Source organism: Capra hircus, chromosome 26 (genome assembly GCF_001704415.2).
Source record: "Capra hircus breed San Clemente chromosome 26, ASM170441v1, whole genome shotgun sequence".
Lineage (NCBI taxonomy): Eukaryota > Metazoa > Chordata > Mammalia > Artiodactyla > Bovidae > Capra > Capra hircus.
In genome coordinates, this window is record NC_030833.1 from 28,347,874 (window position 1) to 28,373,606 (window position 25,733).

Consider the following 25,733-nt stretch of genomic DNA (forward strand, 5'->3'; position numbering starts at 1 on the left):
CTGCGCTTCCACTGCCAAGGGGTATGGGTTCCATCCCTGGTCAGGGAACTAAGATCCTACATGCTGCAAATCACACTAAACCAGAACTGACCAGGATTATGCTGTCAAAATGTTCTAGTTTAATAACTGTTTATGGCCCTGAGTAGTGACAAAGATAATGCTGAAACCGTTTGGATTAATTTATTAAAGAAGACACACTGCAACAGCTATACTTCCCTGATAGCTCAGTTGGTAAAGAATTCGCCTGCAATGCAGGAGACCCTGGTTCGAGTCATGGGTTGGGAAGATCCGCTGGAGGAGGGATAAGCTACTCACTCCAGTATTCTTGGGCTTCCCTTGTGGCTCAGCTGGTGAAGAATCCACCTGCAATGTGGGAGACCTGGGTTCAATCCCTGGGTTGAGAGGATCCCCTGGGGAAGGGAACGGCTACCCACTCCAGTATTCTGGCCTGGAGAATTCCACGGACTGTATAATCCATGCAGTCACAAAGAGTTGGACACGACTTAGAGACTTTCACTCACTCACTCATTGCAACATAATACATGTTCAAAGCTAGTGAAATTCATTCCTTTACTATAGTTGATTTAAGAATCTTTTCGCAACATTTTCCTAGGCAGCCTATGCATTTATAATCCTTAAATTCTGAGAAAGGGCTTCCCTGGTTGTTCAGTGGTAAAGAATCCACCTGTCAGTGTAGCAGACACAGGTTCGATCCCTGCTCCAGGAAGATTCCACATGCCAAGGGGCAACTAAGCCTGTGCACCACAACTACTGAGCCTGTGCTCTAGAGCCTGGGAGCCGCAGACACTGAACCCATGAGCTGCAACTACTGAGGTCTGCACGCTAAAAGCGTGTGCTCATCAACAAGAGAAGTTTCCTCAATGAGCAGCTCATGTACAGCAGCTATAGAGCAGCCCCTGCTCACTGCATCTAGAGAATGCCTGCACAGCAACCAAGACCCAGCACAGCCAAAACCAAATAAATAAAACTTTAAAAATAAATATTAAAAAGAAATTCTGGGAAAGAGGCAGAGCGAGAGAAGTTATTTGCTAGTACTGACAGTGAAACCAGCCTTTATGTTAAGAACTTTCATTTAACCAACATCTCATGATCATCATGTAGGTATTAATATCCTTACTGCTCAGCTGTAGAAACTGAGGCATATGGAGACCTGCCCAAGGTCACAGAGCAGGCAGAGTAAGAGCAAGGATCTGAATGACGTCTCTGGCTCCAAAGACTCTTTCCTTTACAATAATACAGGAGTCATGATATTAAACCAGAAGTTACCGGTAAAGCAAAAACTGGAACTGACGGTCAGCTAAACGCTAAGCAGACACTCATGTCCCTAGTCAGTGCTCTAGAACCCTGTCTGTAAGACTGTCACTTAACACTGAATCTGACAGTGGTGTTCCCAAGGATAGGGTCAGGGCCTCTCATTCTGACCAACTTTGGGGCCTGAGCTCCATGAAGTAAAAGACTAGGACAGTCCTAAAGTTCTCAAAAGTTCCCAACATGGAACCGGTCCCCACACAAGGAGCAAGGTGGCATGGAAGGTCTTCCATGCCTTGGATCTCAGGTAATCTGGTGAAGTGTTCATCAGCCAGCAGAGGCTAAAGGAGACTAGGGCTGAGGGCTCTGAGTTTCTCATTTCGCAATCAAGGAATCTGAAGAAAGAGGGTTTTGTCAGAACAGGATAGCAACTGCCAGCTTCCAGGGCAAGAGGTAATCTCCAGACCTAAAGCCTTTTATTTCCAGATGCTTTGAGTAGAGGCTGCAACACAGATACAGAACATCTAAGATAAAAATAAAAGACCTTTCTTATCACTTGCAGGCTGTGCACAAGCACATTTAAATGCCTTCGAGTTCTGACTCAAAAAATGCAGACATGAATACTAACCCAAACCCCAGATTGACAGGAGCGCCACAATCAGTCAAACCAAGACATCATGTCACAAATGCAAGGCTGGGCATCAATAAAAGGATCCTGAAGTAATTATTTTGGGGAATGCCATAGGAAGAATTCCAAGCCCAGAACAAAGATTGGCAGAACCTTGCCAAGCAGAAATGTTAAAGACTGCTCAGCTGCCAGAAACCAAGAATACTAACTTGTCTGTGTCCTGGGGCTGGACAAAGGCAGATGAGGAGCAAGCCTGCTGAGGCAAGGTAACACACCTCTCCTGGGTTCCAAAAGGGACAAGGAGGTCTACAAGGCACAGGGCTTGTTTCTTCTACAAGGCCTCCATGAAAACCTGGGGAAGCTCTCCTACTACTTTCCTGAGTCTTCCCAGAAACTGGCTGGGTAAACAGCCCTCAACTGCAGTACACACTCACTTGTTAAACATCAGATGATATATTTCAGAGAGGAAGAACCCGAACCTATATTGCTATCTCATATTTAACAGATGAAAAACATGCGCTTCAGTGTAGTTAGGTAATTCATTCAAAAACACACACCTAGTAGGCAGTTGGAGCCAGCATTTCAGCCAGACCTGTGTGGTTGGACAAAATGGCTTGAACAAGCATGGACACAGTGTTTTGATATTACACCCGTCACTTCCCCCTCTTCTGTGACATGATAGTCACAGTCACGTCCAGCCACCAGGATAGACCACGGGGATGAGAAAGATCACTACTGGATGAACTGGCCTTGCCCTGAAGGAGTGACTTACTCAGTTACACAGTGAGGGAGCAAAGACCTCAGGGAGAAACAAATGGCACCCTATAATAAAAGCGAGGGAAGGGGTAGAACCAGAAGTGTAAGAAGAGCCTGAAGAAAGGAAGCTGTTGAGGGACAGACTGGCCAAAAAAGTGTCACTGTGAGATGGCTAACTAAAAAAAAAAGTAGGGTTTGGGGGAGAAGATGAAAGCGCTAAGCAAGGCCAAGCACGACCAAAAGCATGAAAACAAGGGCACACGGGACATTCAAGAAAGGCTGAAGATGAAGCAAAGATCAGCTGGCGGTATAGAGCAGAGGCCAGCACGTATGTGTTTGTTTACTGAGTACCTGTAAGTGGCACATTTTTTCTTTCTGATGACTATGGTAGCACTATAAATGTCAAGGGCACGAATTTCTATTTTGTTAAGTATCTTGGTTCTCTTGCTGTTTAATTATATTTACTCCTAAAATATGATAAATCTTGAATCTGATTTTGTGGGGGGATGTGGAAGGTGCACGGAAGACATCCATGCAATGGTACAGCCCTAATCTTTTAAATAGAGAAGTCAAAGTAGCAGAAGCTGAAACTGGTTTACAACAGCCTCCTAAGGTTTCTGCCTCCTGCTTATCTGCCCCTTAACAAGAAAATCCGTTTCTGTTGACAATCAATCACTCTGTTGGTATTTATTACCTTCGTGGATAAATATTTACTGCCTCCTCTGGAGAGTCTAGGGGTCTCTGAAACTCACCACTAACCAGGAGCTGTCACTGATGGTTAATGAGCTGCTGCTGGGTCTACAGTTTTAGCTTTATCAAGTACAACAGCAGCCTTGTTTGTTTTTATACCAAAATGCTAGGTTCATTCTTCCTGCCCTGAAAACAGTTCAACCTCAACCAAACTGGCAAGTAGCAAAGAATTACATGAAAATCAGCAAGCTACAACTCAGGGCTGTCCCCAGAAAAGATTTCATGTCTCCTCACAAACTGCTCTCTAAACCAAAGATCAGAATAAGAAAAAAGGGGGGACCTAGGTCACACCAAATACATGATACACACACACATGTGACCTGGAAAGAGAACCTCATTTAGGAAAATTAGTCTTCAAGGCCTCCACTAAATCTGATTTCAGCTTCCACTTAGGGGCAGGACAAAGAGAGACTCAACCCACTTTTGGTGAAATGGTGGCAGGCCCCTGGAAGGGCCAACAGCATGTCATTTTATTCACGATACCTCAACTCTGAGGACCTGCAAGCAGCTCTGGGCTCTCTGGGTGCAAAGTCATAAGAGCAACTGTGCAGACTCTCCAAAGTAAGATCTTGGTTGTGCTTTATAAGAAGATCCGCTCCCTTGTCTATGTGTCAGCAAAGTCATTTATTCTCAGGCCTATGTCCTCTTGTATAGTATAAGCAACGAAAGGCCAAGGTACATAACATTCATTTCTGTGTCCCTCACAGTACCAAGCAATGCATCGCACAAAGCAGGCCTTCAAGAAAAGATGGTCACATGGATGAAGGAATTGACAACTACAGAGAAAATGGTAAAAATGAAGTTAATACAGCTAAACCTGAAACATTAGGGCAGGTGACTTTTTCCTGGTCACAGAAACCTGAAAAACAGCTGAGAGATAAGGACAGCACCTGGACGGTACTCTGAGCTCATAAGGCTTGATGAAGGGATTGGGAAACCCTCTGGTTATCCACCTCCAATTTTCTCAGCTGAGGAATTTAAAGCACTTAAGCCATCTCAAAAGCCAAAATCCCTTTCTCAAGGTACAGCTGGAACATGACTGAACGCCCCAGCAATAGTTTTTCAGTTATGGGGAATGGGATGAAGTGGGTCCTGGTTTTGTCTCCCATTCACCAGAAATTCCATTAGCAACATCAGGAAGTCACCTTTTCTGCTTAAAGGACTATGAGACTTAATAAGGCCTAGCTGGAAACACAGCTCCTGGCACCAAGCCTTTTCTCATTTCCTAGATCTTATGTAAATCAAATATTACTTCCTCCTTCCTTAGGCTATTCGGTAACCAAACTTTCTTCAGGTCTAAGATTTCATGGTCAAAAACACCAGCAGAAAACTTTAAGACAACTTTATCCTTCCCAGAAGATGTAGGGAGTGCAGAAACTTCTGGAACACGCACATCCATAGCCCAAGTAAGATGATGACTGAAGGTGGTGAAACTGGAGGGGGAATCACACTAGATGCCAAGGATGCTGGACCTTTCATCACATTATGGCCAGCCAAGGCCACACCTGAACCCTGTGGATTCCCAGGCCACAAAGGACGAAGCAACACAGGATGACAGCAGTATGTAAACCGACTTCACAGACATTTTGACCATGGGCCCAAATCATGAAGCAAGCATGAGAGCAAAGCAAAGGTGGGCAGGCAGGCCCTACTCTCTATGCCTAATGACTAGGGGAGAAAATGCTGGAAGGGCCTTTGAGAAAGCATCCCATCACAGCAAGAAGTCAGTGCAGGCTACTGTACCTCTCAGGGAAAAAAAGCAGCAGGTACCAATATCCTATTTTATATTCACCATTCCAAAGTCCTTCACTTTGCTCAAGATGCATATCCTTGGCAAGGTGTGCTCAGTATTATAGAAAAGGAGGCACTGACCACTGAGAGACACAATAAAGCATCATTCTTGCAAAGAATTCAAGGTTTATAAACTACTTTCACATCTTTTCATTGTTCCTTACATCAACTGATGATGGGGCCAGGCAGTTATTACCGCTCCCGCTTGCCGGACAGTACACCGAAGGTCTGAAAATGCCAGGTGACTTAGGGCTAGACCGACGGTTTCTAACTGAAGGGGCAGAGGTCTTCCCGTAGAATCCCAGTGAGTGACCGCCTACAGGCAGATTTCCCTGCAAGCTAGACTCTGTCAGGGATCTGGCACTCTACCACTCATCCTCATGACCCTGGGCCAGTTACTTCACCTCTCTGAGCCTTCATTACTTCTATCAGCATCACCCAGAGGCCGCTCCAAGGCAGCTATTTCTGTGATAAGATGCTCACGTGGTTGAAGACGTTTATGGTCTCTTTTAGAGATTCACGGTGCATGTGCTTCACAGTTAAGCCTCTGAAGGGTCCCACAGTTAAGCAGCTTCTTTAACCCTAAGCCTCCTACACTTCAAACAGCACAGCCTTTCTTATTGAACATCTGTTCATAGAATCATTATCTTATCGCATCTTTCAGCCTCCAAATTCTATTTTCCATCTCTGCTCATCAGTCGTGAACTACCCCCCATACTGTACCCTGAGGGCAGGCGTAGTCAGTCAGGCTCTGGATGGGGGACACTGTGCTCTGGACAGCTGAAAGACAAGCCATGCAGGCTGGTCTCCTCTATTCCCCGGGTTTCTCTGAACCTCTGTGCAACCTCTGATAAGAACAGGATTTCCCCAAAACCTCTCCCTACACTAGAAATTGAGGGCAAAAGTTAATCAGAAGTTAATCTTTCACTTTATATACTGGGCAGAGGCTAGAAATGGATGCATGTGTCCCCCACCCCCTAAAAAAAAGACAAAGATTTCAGAGGGATAAAGGAGAGGACTGCCATGATTAAAACTTACCACTAGAGCCGTTCAAGACAAAAAAGAAAGACCTATGGTTGGAAGAGCACTTTTTGATACTCATAGGACTGAAGGGTGTCGCTGGGTAGTATAACTTTTTTAAAGTGGTATAACTCTTCTGGATAATTCCTTATGAAAACAGAAGAACTGTCATAATTAGCTGAATTTTCTCACTGGATTTTTATCTCGAGATCCAAATTAAATTTTCACATGCAAGATCCTCTCCTGTAATGTTAAGGAATTATTGTCAAGTTTTTAGGGTGTGGTATGGGAGAGCGGTTATGTTCTGGAACAAAGTCCTTTTATCTTTTAGAGATTCAAACGGAACTATTCATGGTTGAGATGATAGAAGTCTGCAACTTGCTTCAAAATAATTGCAGTGGGGATGAATGGAAGTGAAAGTAGATATAGGTAAAAACAAGACTGGCCAAAATGCTAAATTGCTGAAGTTAGGAGGTAGGTACATAGGCGCGTCATTGTATTATACCATTCTCTTTAGCATTATTTTTGTAAATGTTTAAAATGCTCCACAGTAAAATAAAGGATCTTATTCTGAATAATGTCCATTTTTTTACCCTAAAAACATTGTTTAGGAAGCCCTAAAAGAACTAGGGAACACCAAAAGCTTAAGTAACAAAAGAAGAACATAAAGTGACATTGATCAAAATTTAAAACAGCTGTATTTTAAAGGACACCATCAACAAAGTGGAGAAAAAACAATCAACGGGGGGGGGGGGGTGGCGGGGAAATATCTGCAAACCATTTATCTGATAAGATATTAGATAATGATATCTGATAAGTGTTAACTGTGGGATTCTTCAGAGGCTTAACTGTAGAACACATGCATCATGAATCTCCACAAGAGATGGTAGAAGACTCTGACCAAGAGAAGGCACACTCTGTGGGCCTCTTACAGCAGAAACGACTGTCTCAGAGCCAGCTCTAAGCGAGCTCAAGTAATTGGCCCCGGGTCATGAGAATCAGAGGTAATATAGCTAGGTGTAGAGTGCCAGAAACCTAACGAAGTCTGTTTTTAAAGGAAAATCTCTCCTTGAGCAGTCACTCACTGGGATTCCATGGGAAGACTGCTGTCCCTTCAGTCAGATTAAGACTGCTTATTTTAAAATAAGCAAAGGACTGAACTGGCATTTCTCCAAAGAATATATGCAAATGACCAATAACAACACAAAGGGATGCTCAGCATCACTAGTTATTAGGGAAACGCAAATCAGAACCACAGTGGGATGCACCCACCAGGATGGTTATGATTATTGAAAAAAAAAAAAAGGCAACAGTGTTAAAGAGTATGTGGAGAAGCTAAAATCCCACAAACTGGTAGTAGGGATATATAATGGTGCAGCCGCTATGAAAAACAGTTCCTCAAAAGTTAAACAGAGTGATCACATGACTTAGCAATTCCACTTCAAGGTATATAACCAAGAGAGAGAAAACACACGTCCACTCAAAACTTGTATATTCATGCTCAAAGCAGCATTATTCATAATAAATCAAAGTGGAAAGAGCCCAAATGTCCATCAGTTAAGAACTAAATGTGTTACATACATACAATGGAATATTAATTGGCCATAAAACAGGAATGACATATGGCAGCAACATGGATGGAGCTAAAGATCGGCATACTGAGTGAAGTCAGAGGCAAACATCATACATCACTTATATGCGGAATCTAAAAAATTGGTACAAATGAACTTATTTGCAAAACAGAAATAGTAACAGATGCAGAAAACAAACTTACGGTTACCAGCAGGAAATACACTGGAAGATTAGGACTGGCAAATACACACTACTATATATAAAATAGATAGCTAATAAGGACCTACTGTATAGTACAGGGAAATTGTCTCAATATTCTGTAATGACCTACATGGGAAAAAAATCTAAAAAATGAGTGGATATAGGTATCTGTATAACTGGTTTGCTTTGCTGTACAGCAGAAATGAACACCAGCTTCCCTGATGGCTCGGCAGTAACGAATCCATCTGCAATGCAGGAGTCATGGGTTCCATCCCTGGATCGGGAAGCTCCCCTGGAGGAGGAAATGGCAACCCACTCCAGTATTCTTGCCTAGAAAAATGCTATAGACAGAGGAGCCTGGCAGTCCATGGGGTCACAAAGAGTCAGACACAACTGAGCAACTAAGCACACACGCACGGAGAAACACAACATTGTAAATCAACTATACTCCAATAAAAATTTTTTTAAAAGGAGTGACTTATTGACACGTTACAACAGATGAACCTTGAAAACACGATGCCAAGTGAAAGAAGCCAGTCATAAAATAGCACGTGGTATAAGATTCCATTTACATGAACTGATCAGAATGGACAAGTCCACAGAGACAGAAGGTCAATTAGTGGTTGTCAGGGATTTGGGGGATCTTGGAAGGAGGGGTGGGAATGACTGCTTGTAACAGCACTTCTTTTGTGATTGATGAAAATGTTCTGAAATTAGATAGTAGTGATGGTGGCCCAAACTTGTGAATATACTAGAATTATCTCACTGAATTGTATATTCCAAAAGAGTGAATTGTATGGTATGTGAATTACATCTCAATAAAGCTGTATTAGGTCTGGCATCCTGCAGTCCATGGGGTCATAAAGAGTTGGATGCGACTGAGTGACTCAACAACAAAAGCTGTATTACAGAAATAAAATAAAAGCAAGCCTCAGAAAGCATTCTCAACTCAGAACAGGAAGCACCAAACGGAGGTTGGGGACTGGTGTCAAGAAGCTTCAAGGAACCCCTCAGCTCAGTACAGTACACTGTGAGCTGAGAGCAGCCAGATCTGCAAGTGGCAGTGCTGGGGACAGAATGAACGATGATCCAAAACCCCCCACTCTTTTCCTCGCCCAAGAGGGTACAGTTCAGTTCAGTCGCTCAGTCGTGTCTGACTCTTTGCAACCCCATGAATCGCAGCACGCCAGGCCTCCCTGTCCATCACCAACTCCCGGAGTTCACTCAGACTCATGTCCATCGAGTCAGTGATGCCATCCAGCCATCTCATCCTCTGTCGTCCCCTTCTCCTCCTGCCCTCAATCCCTCCCAGCATCAGAGTCTTTTCCAATGAGTCAACTCTTCGCATGAGGTGGCCAAAGTACTGGAGTTTCAGCTTTAGCATCATTCCCTCCAAAGAAATCCCAGGGCTGATCTCCTTTAGAATGGACTGGTTGCATCTCCTTGCAGTCCAAGGGACTCTCAAGGGTCTTCTCCAATACCACAGTTCAAAAGCATCAATTCTTCGGTGCTCAGCTTTCTTCACAGTCCAACTCTCACATCCATACGTGACCACTGGAAAAACCATAGCCCTGACTAGGCGGACCTTTGTTGGCAAAGTAATGTCTCTGCTTTTGAATATGCTATCTAGGTTGGCCGTAACTTTTCTTCCAAGGAGTAAGGGGGTACAATGGTGTGTATATCAGAATAACAGCATATATCCTAACTTACCTGCTCTAAGAATAAATAATTTCACACTTTACTACTAGAAACCAATTGTTTTGCAGCCAGTTAAGCTGATCATGGGGGCCTGGTGCAATGGCTGCTAACAGCAGCCTCCTCGGCAGTGCATGCAGCCTGTTGCCTGTGCAGGTTGCTCAAAGGGATCCTGGAGACAACCCTTTCCAGGACCTTCAAGACTGGCATGCTGTCCGCAATCAAGGTTCCAGACAGGTAGGCTCAGTGTCTTTGGAAGGCCCCAGTGGCCTTCCAAAGGGCACAGTGGTCAGGGTCCACGTTGGCCAAATTATAACATCTATCTGCACCAAGCGGCAGAAAAAGGAGCATGTGACTGAAGCCCTCCTCAGGGCCAAGTTCAAGCTCCCTGGCCATCAGAAGATCCACATCTCCAAGAACTGAGGATTTACTAAGTTTAATGAGGATGAAAACACGGGCACAGAAGAGCGGCTCACCCCAGACGGCTGTAGGGTCAAATACACCCCTAATCATGGTCCCCTGGACAAATGGCAGCCCCTGCGCTCGTGAGAGCCATGGTACTGTCTCCTCCTTACTCATACCCACCAGTAAGTCCTACTTCCCTGTCCAAAATAAAACTGCGTAAAAACACCTCTCACCTGATTGCCAAGGGGGATGATATGTAAAGTGATTCATGTTCATTTTGGACAAGGAGTAAACCAAAATGTATTCTTAAATCCCACCACCGAAAATAAGTCTTGGGTCAGTAAGGGAATAGGGAAGCCTTAATGTTCACCAGAGCTAAAATAATTAATAATAACGACAACAAAGGTTAATATTTGCCTAGTAATTACTATGTGGCAGGTACTGCCTATAGGCTAGGTGCTAATATCCCATTTTACAGATGAGGATACTGAGTTAACTAACTAGCCCAAGGTTATATGGAAGTAATCTGGCTCTAGAGTCTGCACTCTTCAACAATGCCAGTTTCAAGCAACTCTTCTTCTGGGATACTACCATGGAAGGGTGGTAGTTTGGGCTTGAAATTAAACTTGTGTGCCTCACAGCAACTGGCCAACAGCTCCAGGCCACCTGCCTGACATTCTCGAGGGGACCACAAACCACTTCTTTCAGCAGATGGGCAGGCATTTCTACCCTCCTCTGGCTACAGGCTCACTGCCCTTGGGTGAATCCTGCTCCACAGCAAAGGGAGCAACCAGTTTGCAGACAGGGAGGAGACCTCTACACCTTTGAGGAAGTAAACTGAAATGTTCTCCAGGAGCCTGTGTTAAGAATCAGAAGACATATCTTCAAGGATAAGCAGAAGGTGCAGGTGAAGAAATGATACTCATGTGTGTGGGGAAGTAAGCCCTACTAATGGGAATGTGAACTGATACAACCATGTTGGAAAACAACTTGGCACTCTTGGCCCTGAATTCCAAATGTCCACACGTTATAACCCCATAACCCCCAATTCCACTTTAAGGAATCTAGCAAACTGCAGACAGAAATAAGTGCAACAATGGTCACTATAGCACAGTGTGAAAATGCAAAACCTTGGACACAATGCACGTTCATTAATGGAGGGGTGGTTAAATAACTTATGATCTCAAGCTGTAACATACAGGCATTAAAAAAAAAATCACAAGGCATAAAGAAGTCTACAGTATATGAAGGTTTGAAAGAAGTGCATATTGTTAAAATACTATATGTAAAGTATCCATTTTTGTTTCAAAAACAAATGAAAGATTCTATTCAATACTCTAATGGCTCACATGGGAAAAGAGTCTAAAAAATGGTGGATATATGTATTTGTAAAACTGATTTGCTTGCTATACACCTGAAACTAACACAATATTGTAAATTCAATAAAATTACATACTCCAATAAAATTTAAAAAACAAATGAAAGAAAACAAAGAATGCTACCCATACCAACAATTTCATGAAAATAGAAAAAAAAAAAAAAACAATTTCATGTATTTTATGTGTATGTAACTTTATACATAGGAGTTACATTACTGTATCTATAAATATGCAGCATAAACAGAAAAACCACCAAAAATACACACCAAACCACAAACTTTCAATTTCTCCTCCAAGTATTTTTGTATTTCTCTGTTACTTACCATTGTTATGAGCCATTGTTATTTTTGTATAATTAAAAACTGATATGAAAAGGTAACTTAAAGTCCAAAGAAAAGCAGCAATCAGGTCTAAGAAAGGCAACGGAGAGACAGCCAGAGTGGACTTTCTGCCACATCAGGCCAGAGCAGGTTTTCTGCTCCTTGCCCCATCCACCGCAGCAGCAGCAAGGGGATTTGCATATTTAAAAACAAGGGACCTAAGAAAATAGAAAGAAGTATTCTTACACTATTTAACTCTATATTCAAGTCCCAAAGAGCTACAGTGCTCCAACATCCCAGTGCAGAAAGCCACATATTAACTTTCTCTCCCAAATAAACCACAAATATGTAAATCCAAACTAAGCTATGGTGCTTTCATTCTGTGTTTGATTGGTTTTTAACACAACCAGAGTGAAATCGCCAGGTGAAATCTTAGGTGGAGAATATAATTTTTAAATGGCGAACAAAGAACAGTTATGAAAAATGATTTTCTCCATGAAAGGCATCTATAAGAATGTATACATTCTATAAGAATGTATAATAAAATAGTGTTACAACACAATCTGTCTTGCTCCATATTTAAAAATCAAAACAGATATTTTTTCATAACTTCTCTCTAAGATCCACGCTTCCAAGCCACAAATATTCCTACAACATCTTACATTCACTCTCATCTCTTCAAACACAAATTTAAATTCTTTAAAACACCTAAGATCGTGAATCAAAACTGAGCCGTGACACTATGAGAGTGACGACGGCACCAGGAATAGAAGATACACAGCTCATCTGCTGTCCCACAGACGAAAGTATGGAAAGATGAAAACCAAAAGTAAATAAATCCGGCTATGGGAATGCAGCTGAGTGAGTGAGAGGATCCAAAAAAACCCCATCCAGGCAAGACTCACAAATATGAGAGGATGACCGACTTTAATTCCCACACTGGGAAAGCCCAGAATTGTATCAACAAGCTGCAGAATTCAATAGAATGAGATTTGTTTCCCTTTTCCTTACCTCCCAGGTTGCAGTATTCTGGATTTATTTGTATTTCTTTGTTTGTGGTTTCCACATTGCATGTGGGTTTTTGGCCAGACTTTGCTCCACCTAGTGGATCTGTAAAGGATGGGCCAAAAGGGCGGTGCCCACGGCTGTCTGTTGTCTGCTGCTGAGCAGACAGGCCACCCAGATCCACTGTCACCACTCCTCGTCCCCCAGTGGCCACGCTGTGTGGTCAGAGTAGGCTCGGTGGCCCCAACAAAGCCTACCATTGAGGCTGCAGGGCAAGGAATGAACCCGCGTCACTGGGCTACCCGGTCTTCATGGTCCCTCAAACATCAGTCCAGCAGCTTAGGCAAGAAAGAAAGAGGTGCGTGACCTGGTCAGGCATTCTATCGGAGTTGGAATTTTAAATCCAAACCCATCTAAGGTCCTCACAGCACCCACAGAGTAGTCAGCCTATGCCCGGTATCCACAGACGAGCTGCGTCCTGGGGCCTGGCAAAAAGGACTCTCCTCCAGACACAGCCCCGCTGAGGTCCAGGACCGTGAGCTTCCATTGTGGCGACCGGAGGACATCTAATGGTTTCTGCAGGCTGAGCGTGTGTGAGAACTAATATTTGTGAGGCCAAAAATGAGAGGAAAGCGAAGACTTGGAATGAGCAAAGGAAAAAGTTCTAAGAACATGACTCAGTTCAGAGTGATTACGGGACCATGGAGGACACAGAAAAGGAAGTAACTGGCCATCCCGCTTTCACTGGGGCGAAAACAAACATGTTCTTAAAGTGAAACCACAAGGGTAGACCAAAGTGAGAGGAAAGAAAGTTCAAGATGGGGTGACTGAGGGAGGCTCACCTGCTTACTGAACCACAGACTGAAAAAAATGTGCTTCTGTCAAAACTGTTGATGTTGGCTGATAAAGCGAAGCTGACTGGTAAGGCACGTCAACACGACAGAGTAATCAAGATTCAGGACATCAAAGCTTTAAACTGTCCCACCTGAAATTTGTCAGAGGTTATTTCACACACATCTCTTCATAGGAAAACTGACCTCAAAAATCCCAAGATTCTGAACAGGAGCTGGTAAGGGGACAGCAGGTACCACACAAGGGTCCCTCCACCTTGGCACTACTGACATTTTGGGCCAGACAATTCTCTGTTGTGGGGGGACTACCCTCAACGTTTAGCAGCACCCCTGGCCTTCACACAACAGATGCCAGTAGCGCTCCTGAGTTATGACAATCACATGCTTCCAGGGACTTTCCTGGTGGTTCAGTGGCTAAGAAACTCATGCAGTGCTGGGTCTGTGGGTTCCATTCCTGGTCAGGGAACTAAGATCCCACATGCCCTGGAGCAAGCCCACATACCACAATAACTGAGTCTGAGTACTTCAACAAGAAAGCCAGAGTACCACAACTAGGGCTCGATGCAGCCAAATATAAATACTTAAAAAAAACAAAAAAGATTCCAAACACTGACAAATGTCCTCAGGAAAAATTGCTCCCAATTGAGAATACTACTCTACACAGGTTCACCATGAAAAGTTACCTACACAAGTAAAAGATCAGAATCAAACTTAAATTCAGATAAAGAACAGGATCAAGGAAGTCACTTCAAACTCCCCAAATCTCAGTTTCTGAACCTAGTTTGAGAGGTAACACCAACTTACCAATCACAATGAACTCTGAGGACCCTCAAAAATAATAGTAGTGGTGAAGTGAAGTCACTCAGTCGTGTCCGACTCTTTGCAACCCCATGGACTGTAGCCTACCAGGGTCCTCTGTCCATGGGATAAGTATTATTATATTTAATAACCATTAAGTATACTCCAAAAGCTTTACATACAGTATGTCTTTTCACCTCCCAACAAATCTGTAAGGTATATGCTATTACTATCCCCATTTTACAGATGCGGAAACTGAGGCACAAAGAAGTTAAATACTTTGCTCAAGGATAGTAAGTGGAAGAATCAAGTCTGGAACTCACATAGTCTGCCCCCACAGCCCACGACTCCACCACTACATTAGACCATATTCCAGCTCCACACTGGAAAACTGTTAGATCTGCATTATCTAATAGGTGGTCAGTGGCCACAATATCATACCATATCAATCCAGACTTCTGGAAAACAGTCTGGCAGTTCCTCAAAAGGTTACACAAAGACTTATTAGACCCAGCAATTTCACTATTAGGTATATACCCAAGAGAAATGAAAACATATCTACATAAAAACATGTTCATGCATGTACACAGCAGCATTATTCATAATAGCCCAAAAGGGGAAACAGCCCAAATGTCCATCAACTGATGAATGGACAAATAAAATGTGGTACATTCATACAACTGACTGTTGGCCATACAAAAGGGAATGAAATGCAGATACAGGCAAAGAAATACCAATACATCAACATGGAAGAAACTTGAAAACATGATGCCAAGTGAAAGAAGCCAGTTACAAAGGACCACATGGTATATGACTGTATTTATACAGAATGTCCACAATGGGCAAATCCAACAGAGAGAAGGTAGATTAGCAGTTGCAGGGGCCGGAGGAAGAAGGGGTGTAATGGGGAAGGGGTGCTAATGGTTATGGAGTTTTTGTGTGGAGTGATGAAAATGTTCTAAAATTACATAGTAGAGATGCTTACACAACCCTGTGACTTACTGAAAAAAATATATTTTCTGTACCCTTTAAAAGGATGGAATCCTTTGCCAAGTGAATTCTCTCTCAATAAAGTTGATATGAAAAAATTAAATGTCTTTAAAAATTCAGTTTCTCAGTTATCCTAGTCACATTTTAAGTGTTTAGTAGCCACACATGGATAGCACAGATACAGATGATTTCCAACATCATATAAGTTCTACTGGACAGCACTGCTTCAACAATGGATAAAAGGCCTCCTTACCATCTAACTGCAGCCCACAAGTCTCAACCTACTCTCACAGTCCTCTGCACACCCACAGGCAAAGCTTCCACCACAGACTGTGTGCCTCTTCAAAAAACTCCATTCCCACTCTTTCATACTGGAATAACCACCACCAGCCCCCACCTCCTGGTCCACAGACATCCTACTTAATGTTATCAACCTAGAAAGCCCTGTCCAAATGCCTCTCCCTCTATGAAGCACTCCCTAAATCCCCACCTTCGCCCAGTCCTAGCCATGGTTCCCATAGTCCTTTGCATGTACTCCCATTATAGGGACTCGTTACATTCCTTAAGACCCTTGGACAGCAAGGAGATCAAACCAGTTGATCCTAAAGGAAATCAGTCCTGAATAGTCACTGGAAGGACTGATGCTGAAGCTCCAATACTTTGGCCACCTGATGCAAAGAGCTGATTCATTGGAAAAGACCCTGATGCTGGGAAAAACTGAAGGCAGGAAGAGAAGGGGATGACAGAGGATGAGATGGCTGGATGGCATCACTGATTCAATGGACATGAGTTGGAGCCAACTCTGGGAGACAGCGAAGGACAGGGAAGCCTAGCATGCTGCAGTCCACGGGGTCGCAGAGTCGGATATGACTGAGCAACTGAACAACCATTACAGCACTGATCCCTCCAGATTACAAATCAGTGTTTGTTATCTGTCTTTCTCACAAGATTATCATCTCCTTGAGGACAGGGCGCTGGTTACTCATTTGAGGGTTCCCAGTGCCGAGCGGCACCCCACTCCAGTACTCTTGCCTGGAAAATCCCATGGGCAGGGGAGCCTGGTAGGCTGCAGTCAATGGGGTCACTAAGAGTCGGACACGACTGAGCAACTTCACTTTCACTTTTCACTTTCATGCACTGGAAAAGGAAATGGCACCCCACTCCTATACTCTTGCCTGGAGAATCCCAGGGACAGGGAAGCCTGGTGGGCTGCAGTCCATGGGGTCGCACAGAGTCGAACACGAGTGAAGCGACTTAGCGGCAGCAGCAGCAGTGCCTAGGAATAATAGCCTGCTGCAAAGAGCGAACGTTTCAGTAAATGTTTGCTGGAGTCTACTGAAAGGATTTACATAAGCAACTTATGGTGTTGATTTTAGACAACTGCTCACTTTGGTGTATAAAGTAGGCTAAGAAAGAGAAAGAAAGAGGATAAGAATTTGAAAGTCTCATAACTCACTCTTCTACAAGAAGGAATGAGTGTGGTCACACTATAATGCTGTAGTTAGGAAAGAAGAGTGGAGCAGGGCTTCTGTACTGAGAACTAGGGCAGCAGAGATAAGTAAAGGTGGGGGGAAGGGATACATTATTGCGGGGTGTGGTGGGAAAAAACAAATCATGAGCTAGGGCCCCTGTCCAACTCAAAGTTTGAAGCATGGCAGAGGGAAGGTAAGGACCACATCTCTACAGATTTGTGCCCAATCCATCAGTTGGATCACTTTATGGAAAAAGACATTTCTACTAAAACTTTAAATACTACAGTCAGATTTTTCCAGTTGAATCTAACCAACAAGAGAAAGAAAGAAACTCTGTATCTCCATCATAATTCAACTGAAAAAGACAAATGTCAAGGCCTTTCTGTTTGGAGACTCCATGGCTTTTTTTATCCTTTATAGATTCACAGAATCACATCTGAATTGCAAGGATCTACAGGAGAATTAAGTCCAAGTTCCTAATCAAAGAGGGACTTAAACTGATGAACTTATCTGGGCCAGGATGGCAGGAAATAATTGTTCCAGTGCAGAGCTGGAACTAGAGAAAGAAAGCTGCCAAATATTAAGTGATATGAAATGCAAGTTTTAAAAAAGATTGTATTATGAAAAACAATTTATCTGTATATACATATATGCATGTATGTTTATATATACGTAGGTATATACACATGTGTACACACAAATGTACATACACGTTTATGTGTGTATATATGCACATGTTTCTATACACACATATGTGTGTGTGTTAATCACTCAGTCTTGTCTGACTCTCTGCGATCCTATGAACTGTAGCCCACCAGGCTCCTCTGTCCATGGAATTCTCCAGGCAAGAATACTGGAGTGGGTGGCCATTTCCTTCTCCAGGGATCTTCCTGATCCAGGGACTTGGGTCTCCTGCATTGCAGGCAGATTCTTTACTGTCTGAGCAACCAGGGAACTGAGATACACACACATATATACATAATTGAATCACTTTGCTGTACACCAGAAACTAACACAACATTGTAAATAAGTTCAGCTCAGTCATGTCCAACTCTTTGCGACCCCATGAATCGCAGCACACCAGGCCTCCCTGTCCATCACCAACTCCCGGAGTTCACTCAAACTCATGTCCTTCGATCCAGTCGGTGATGCCATCCAGCCATCTCATCCTCTGTTGACCCCTTCTCCTCCTGCCGCCAATCCCTCCCAGCATCAGAGTTTTTTCCAATGAGTCAACTCTTCGCATGAGGTGGCCAAAGTATTGGAGTTTCAGCTTTAGCATCAGTCCTTCCAGTGAACACCCAGGACTGATCTCCTTTAGAATGGACTTCAATTAAAAAGATTGTATCTAATAAAGCCATGTCAAGAGAAAAAAAATGCCATGAGGTACCCATACCACTTTCAATACAGAAAGAGTACAGAGAGTCCTCCTCAATTCAGAGCTAGCCAGAAGCTACTTGTTGAAACAAGGACAGCGAGTACCTGAAGTACATTCTATACCAAGTGGTCTCTAATTTTTTTTCTTCACTGATTTCTGTAAACAAAAAAAAAAATCAACAAAAACCAAAAACTAAATTGACTAGATTGTGGGGGATTCAGAGTTAATTATTATAGAGTAACTTCCATTTCAAAGGTTAAAATTCACAAAACAATTCTTACCATAGATACTGAGAAAGAGAGTCTATAAGATGAAGGCAGGAGTGTTAGGGGGAAAGGGTCAGGGGGATAGACTACTCATTTCAGAAATTTCCTCTTCTCTGCAGGACCTGTAACAACCTAGTAGCTGCCGTCCAGTGTTAGCATCCATCCAAACGGAACAAAGTACAAAAGCCGCCCTTGTCCCTCAAGTAAGTATCGGAAGTGCCAGAGAGATGATAAGCAAACAGCCTGTGATCCACAAATGGCAACTAGGACATTACACTGAGGATCCCTCCCACGTCTTCTCTCCACCTCCTAGGCTTCCATGACCTGGGAAGGAACCTTCATTTTCCATCCGGTTAAAGAAATGGATCTCGTTCCCACCAGATGCCAATCACTGCTCTCCACTAGGGAGATGCAGTTCACAGGCCCAGGGAACCCAGCTCCAAAGCCTGTACTGTTCCTAAATCAACCCCCTAGTAATGCTAATTACTGGTTATTGGGAACAGTCTTTAGAGATATTTAAGTGCAGGTGTAAAGGAAAAGCAACAGTTTGTTCTATATTTTGCTCTCTCAATATCTACATTTCTTGACCAGTCCTAAGGGCAGTAACTTTTCTAATAAAGAAAACTTATTTCTCCTGCCAGTTTATGATTTTAACTGAGAAAAGAAAGAACCCCAACAAAGCCTAGAACAGAAGAGTCCCAGCCCAAGAAAAGGGAATGTGCTGGGCCAGAAAATGAGCTCTACTCTTTTCATACGTTATTTCTAATATACAAAATATAGTCTTTGAGAAGAGCAGATGATATTTCCACAGACAGATGAAACAACAAATTCTGGAAGAGCCACAGAATGGAGTATTATTCACCCATAAAAAAGGAAAGAAATACATGCTACAATGTGAATAATCCTTGAAAATTTTATGCTAAGGGAAAGAAGCCAGATACAAAAGGTCATATATTGTAAGATTCCATTTACATGGAATACCCTGAATAGATAAATCTATAGATACACAAAGTAGACTGATGTTTTCCAGGGGCTGCAGGGAGGCAAAACAGGGAGGAACTGCTTAATGATAGAGGGTTTTCTTCCCAGGTGATGAAAATACTCTGGAACTAGATCGAGGCAGTGGTTGCTTAACACTGTGAATATACTAAATACCACTGAATTGTTCATCTTAAAATGGTCAAATGGTTTTAAACGATTTATGTTATATAAATTTTACCTCACTTAAAAAAAAATTAATGTTTTAAATAGAGGATACTAAATGGGCATAACAGGATGCTCATAAATTCCTAGGAAAAATGATAAGTATTTTTGCTGGCATTCTGCTTCTACTGTTGACCACACCAAGTTCAAGTGCTAAGCTATACTATATAGATTCCGTCATCTTGCTCTGTGTGTGTAGGCCTTTCTGAAGAGACAGAGAAAACAGAACGGTAAAGCCTTGCCAAATGCAAAGAAGGGAAGGAGGGTGATTCCCCCCACTGCACCCCACCCAACTTGGCACCAAGAGTAAGGCTCCCATTAAGAGTTTCGAAATGCCAGCAGCGGCTGAAATCTGCACAAGCCACCTAGCAAGAAAATCTAGGGTGCTCCATTTGTTGACCATATTGGCATCAGCACCACCCTTTGCTCAAAACTCTGAGCTGGCCCAGGACAGCATCAGTCACTGGCTTCCCCAGTCCAGTCAACCTAATAGTAAGAACTTGTTACAGCTCAGGTGTGCGCTGCTGCTGAGGGGTCCCAGGCTACCTCATCCCACCTGCCTTCCGAGAGTCCCGCCTCCAACACCACTTAAAATGGGGTAAGAGGCCCCTAGAACATACCCCGATCCAGCTGGAAATAGCTTTCCTCTCAGCCCCTCTCAGGCCGGCTCAATAACCCACGGACCCCTACCCGCACCGACGGACACGCGGCACCGCTGCCTCACAGACCTGCTCCACTGGAGGACACGAATGCGCACCCCACACACGCCCCGCTTGATACTACTATCCATTCACAATCATTCCCGGCCCACCTGACTGAACTGCCGCCTCAAACGCCCCTCAACTCACTTGGCAGCATGCCTCTGCCGCCTCCCCGATACCAAAACCGTCACAGGTGCTCCTCGGCTAAACACCGACGCCCCCTCAGATCCTGTCCACTCAAGCATGGGTGACCGTCTCAGGAGCCTGCAACTCTTGGTGACAATGTTCCTTCAGGCCCTCTCCAGCCACGCCTCGACGACCCCGAGGCCCCCAGCCTGGCCCCTCAGGCCGCCACACGACCCTCCCCCTTACCTGCGTGGGTTCAGCCCTGACTGACAGGGGGCCGGGCAGCGCCTGGAGGAGCAGGAGCGCCATGCCACCCAGGAGCCTTCTCCTCGCCATCCCCCTCCTGCTCCTGCTCCTCCGCCACGGCGCCGCCACCTCCCTCCTCCTCCCTCTCCTCCTCTCCCCTGGTCTTCCTTCTTCCCTTCTTTTCCTGTTTCACTCTCCCCTCCCGTTTCCGGCTGCGCTTCACCCCGCCCCAGCCCAAACGCCCTCCCAGACACTGGGGTGGTTCTCCAGTTCCTACGCGTCATTGGCCCTTGCCCTTCGCCCATTGGTTAAAAAAGCTGTCGGTCAAATCGAAGTTCCGCCTCCTTATGAAGACGGAAAATCGGAGAAATTCAGCCAATGGAAAGTAGGAGGAAGCCGGGCCGTCTTGGGGGCTGGGAGGCGGTATAAATGCGTCCGCTCCGCAGAGCGTGGCGGAAGTACCTCCGACGGGGGGCGGGACCGTCCAAAACGTGGGTTGAAAAGTCTAAGTCTGGTGTTTACCATCTTGAGTGTGGCGGAAGTACTAGATTTCCACGGTTTAGCAAAGAGAAGAGGTTTGGTAATTCTAAAGGGTGTTGGAAAATAAGTTACTTTTAGAAAGTAACCGGGTGCTCTCGAAGAAGGCTGCCGTAATCTAAAAATGTCTTGATGTCTTTTGTCTTGAAGCACAGCCCCAGTACCAGGGTCGGTCTCTCTCTTGGTCTCAAATTGCTCAAGCAGCAGCTTGGGTCAATTTGAATTCCATGTCAGATAGTATCTTTACCTAAGGCACAGTGCTTTGTCAACCCAAGTTCTCGAGGGAGGAAATTCTATTGACTCTACCTCAGAAATAGCTCCAGTGTTTCAACCTGTTTTCTCATTTTCTGGCTAAATACAGACAGGCTTCCTGCTGCCCAGCCAGTTGCTAATTCTTCCCTTTTCAATCTCTCTCACAGGTCAGAACACGGGTGCTCTACTACCTAAAAGCCATTGTCTCAGGGCTTCCCCTCTCAAAATATTTCAACTACCTACAGAATTTATCATCCAAACTTATCAGTATGGTCCTTTCTGTGTCCTGGCCCCTGCATACTTCTTTATCTCACCTACTGCCACTGCGTTTTCTGCACGCTCTGCTCACTCCCCACAGTTAAGAGATCCTCAGCGTACTGTGCTAGACAGTACACTTAACTTCATTTGCACATTCAGTTCAGTTCAGTCGCTCAGTCGTGTCCGACTCTTTGCCACCCCATGAATCGCAGCATGCCAGGCCTCCCTGTCCATCACCAACTCCCAGCCATCTCATCCTCTGTTGTCCTGTTCTCCTCCTGCCCCCAATCCCTTCCAGCATCAGTCTTTTCCAATGAGTCAACTCTTCGCATGAGGTGGCCAAAGTACTGGAGTTTCAGCTTTAGCATCATTCCTTCCAAAGAAATCCCAGGGCTGATCTCCTTCAGAATGGACTGGTTGGATCTCCTTGCAGTCCAAGGGACCCTCAAGAGTCTTCTCCAACACCACAGTTCAAATGCATCAATTCTTCGGCACTCAGCCTTCTTCACAGTCCAACTCACATCCATACCTGACTACTGGAAAAACCATAGCCTTGACTAGACGGACCTTAATCGGCAAAGTCATGTCTCTGCTTTTGAATATGCTCTCTAGGTTGGTCATAACTTTTCTTCCAAGGAGTAAGTGTCTTTTAATTTCGTGGCTGCAGTCACCATCTGAAGTGATTTTGGAGCCCAAAAAAATAAAGTCTGACACTGTTTCTACTGTTTCTCCATCTATTTCCCATGAAGTGATGGGACCGGATGCCATGATCTTTGTTTTCTGAATGTTGAGCTTTAAGCCAACTTTTTCACTCTCCACTTTCACTTGCTGTGCTTATTAGCTCAGTGGTGTCCCCCTCTTTGGGACCCCATGGACTATAGCCCGCCAGGCTCCTTTGTCCATGAGGATTCTCCAGGCAAGAATACTGGACTGGGTTGCCATGCCTTCCTCCAGGGCATCTTCCCAACTCAGGGATGGAAGCCAGGTCTCCTGTGTTGTGGGCTCATTCTTTACTATCTGAGCCACCAGGGAAGCCCAAATACACATACAGTTTCCCCTTTATAAATTCCCAGTTCCTGCCCTCTTGTTTCTTCTGAATTCACAAAACCCCACACAGTGTATCTACAGTTTCTACCTGCCTGACCCATCCCACTAAATTTATAGCTTTTTGTATGGCCATACCGTGTCTTACTCATCTTCCTTTTTTTTAAAAGAAATCTCTACAACCATGTACAGGGCCCAACCATGAGCTGAATCAATATTGGGAAAATAAACAAATGAAGACTCACAGCAGACAAGCCAGCTTCCTTTAGCTGACAATTTCCTCTCAAAAGCCTGCCAAAGCATTTTAGAGCCTGGCTGCATCTAGCCCACAGCTGAGCCCAAGGGAGTTTGTTCTTGGCTTAAATGGTGGCAAAGCAGGAAACAAGTAAGTGAAGAAATTGGTTCCGTCTCTATGTTGATCCTACTTTCCCAAGTGCTGCAAAGAGTGACAAGTATTTTTGCCAATCTTAAATTTCTTAGAAATGCATTCATTCCACAATCAAACTCCCTAGAGGAGAAGAAAAGATCGAATAACAGGCAGGGGCCATATTATTCTCTTAACACAGAGTCTCAATCCCGGCCTCAAGGAGTTTTAAGTCCTCCACAAAAAAGTCAGATATCACGGGTGGCCAAAAAGCGCACAAAAAGATGCCTGACATCACTAATTGTTAGAGAAATGCAAATCAAAACTACAATGAGGTTTTCCCTCACACCAGTCATAATGATCATCCAAAAAAAAAAACCAAAAAATTTACAAAAAATGATGGAGAAGATGTGGAGAAAAGGGAACCCTCCTATACTGTTGGTGGGAATGTAAATTTGTACAGCTGTTATGGAGAACAACATGAAGGTTCCTTAAAAAACTAGAACAAAATAATGCCACTTGCAGCAACATGGATGGATCGAGAGATTGTCATATTCAGTGAAATAAGTCAGACACAGAAAGACAAATACCATATGATATCACTTACAGTAGAATCTTAAAAAAAAAAAAAAAGAAGGGTCCAAATACTTATTCACAAAACAGAAGTAGAGTGACAGACGCAGAAACAAACTTATGATCAATAGGGAATATGCAGGGGAAGGGATAAATTGGGGGATTGGGATTGACATATACATATTAGTATATATAAAACAGATAACTAATAAGGTCCCACTGTATAGCAGAGGGAACTCGACTCAATACTCTGTAATGACCTATATGGGAAAAGAACCTTAAAAAAGAGTAGATACATGTATAACTGATTGACTTTGCTGGACTCCTGAAACTAACACAACACTATAAATCAACTATACTTCAACAAAATTTTAATTAAAAAAAAAAAAGGCCAAACATCATTATCAATAGGCAATTCCAAAGGTTCCAATTTGACAAACAGAAAGGAATTCTGTCCTTTCTCAACTTCCTTTTCTCTCTTTACCTGAGCTTGAACTGAGCTCCAGAACAGGACAAACATGACACCCTGCCCAATTTGAACTAGAACTTCTCACCCTGAGACATTTTAGTCACCCTCATCACCTCGTTCCACACCTATAGGAGCCAACTCAAAGAAATGGGAGGCTTTTACAAGATAGAACTGAGATGCAGTTTGAATGAACTTTTTAATCTGCCTCTACACAGCAGTCACTCTCTACTCCAGACTTTTCCAAGAGTAATCATCTATGAAGAAAGGAGGAATGCCAGGAGGCTTAAGGAGCTCGAAAAGTAAGACGGTTGCAGATTCTTGAAAGAACCTCAGCTCAGAATTGCTGTCGAGTTCCGGCCAGCTCTGGTAATGTTTTTCCTATTTGCCTTTGGAACTGAGCAAAGCTGAAGGCAAATCTCCTGTCCCAAGGAAGCCAGCTCCAAAGACATAGGCTTTTCTGCTCAGATATCAGCCCAAATTAAGTTGCACATGTTACAGAAGAGCTGAACTTTGAAAATACTGAGTAAAAGAAGTCAGACACAGAAGACCACATACTGTATGAGTCCATCTATATGAAATGTCCAGAATAGGTTAATCCATAGTGACAGAAGATAGATGAGAGGTTGCCAGGGACTAGGGGATGAGGATATAATGAATGACTACTAATGAGTACAGAGCTTCTTTCAGGAATAACGAAAATATTCTGGAATTAGTAATGACAGTTGCATGACATTATGAGTATGCTAAAAACCACTAACTGTATCTTTCAAAGGATGAATTTCATGTTTTGTGAATTGTATTTTAATTTTTTTTAATAGGGGAAAAATCAAACTGCTGTCACTACTTTGACCTCAAGGAGGAGGCCCTTTCTCTTCAGAGCAGGGGTCCTTCAAAGTGGTCTGCAAACTAACAGCATCAGCATCACAATTACCAGACACACAAAGCCACAGGCTCCGTCCCAGCCCCACAGAATTAGAAATTCTAGGGAGGGTGCCCTATAACCTGTGTTTTGAGAAGCCCTGCGGGTGAATCTCGAACATGTTTCTTCGGAACCATTACTCCAGAGTAGGGGACACTGTGTAGGGGCCCAAATAGTAAATATTTTCGGTTTTGCATGCCACCCCCTCAGGGTCTTACACATTCTTCTTTTTTCACAACCTTTCAAAAATTTAAAAGCCATTCTCAGCTCCCAGGAACATAAAAACAGGCAGATCTAGCCCCCCAAGCCATGGTTTGCCAGCTCTCGCCCTCAAGCAACACTTCCAGTCCAGTGAACACTCTAGAGCCTCCAGCAAAGGCAGGTAGATTTTTCCTCCATAATAACAGAGACAAACAATGGCCTCTCAGCACCAGACAGGTTCCCCTTAGAGTTGTGATACCCTCCTCCATGCCAAGGCCAAAGTAAGAACAGATC

At 43.8% G+C, this 25,733-nt stretch overlaps 1 protein-coding gene across 1 annotated transcript in view; it reads right to left on the reverse strand.

Moving 5' to 3' along the window:
• The window catches only part of WBP1L (WW domain binding protein 1-like), a 59,809-nt gene extending 38,811 nt beyond the window's left edge, over positions 1–20,998 (reverse strand). The window contains exon 1 of the mRNA XM_005698378.3: positions 20,823–20,998. Coding sequence (XP_005698435.1) covers positions 20,823–20,912 — 90 coding nt within the window. The 5' untranslated portion in view covers positions 20,913–20,998. The remainder of the gene's footprint in view (positions 1–20,822) is intronic.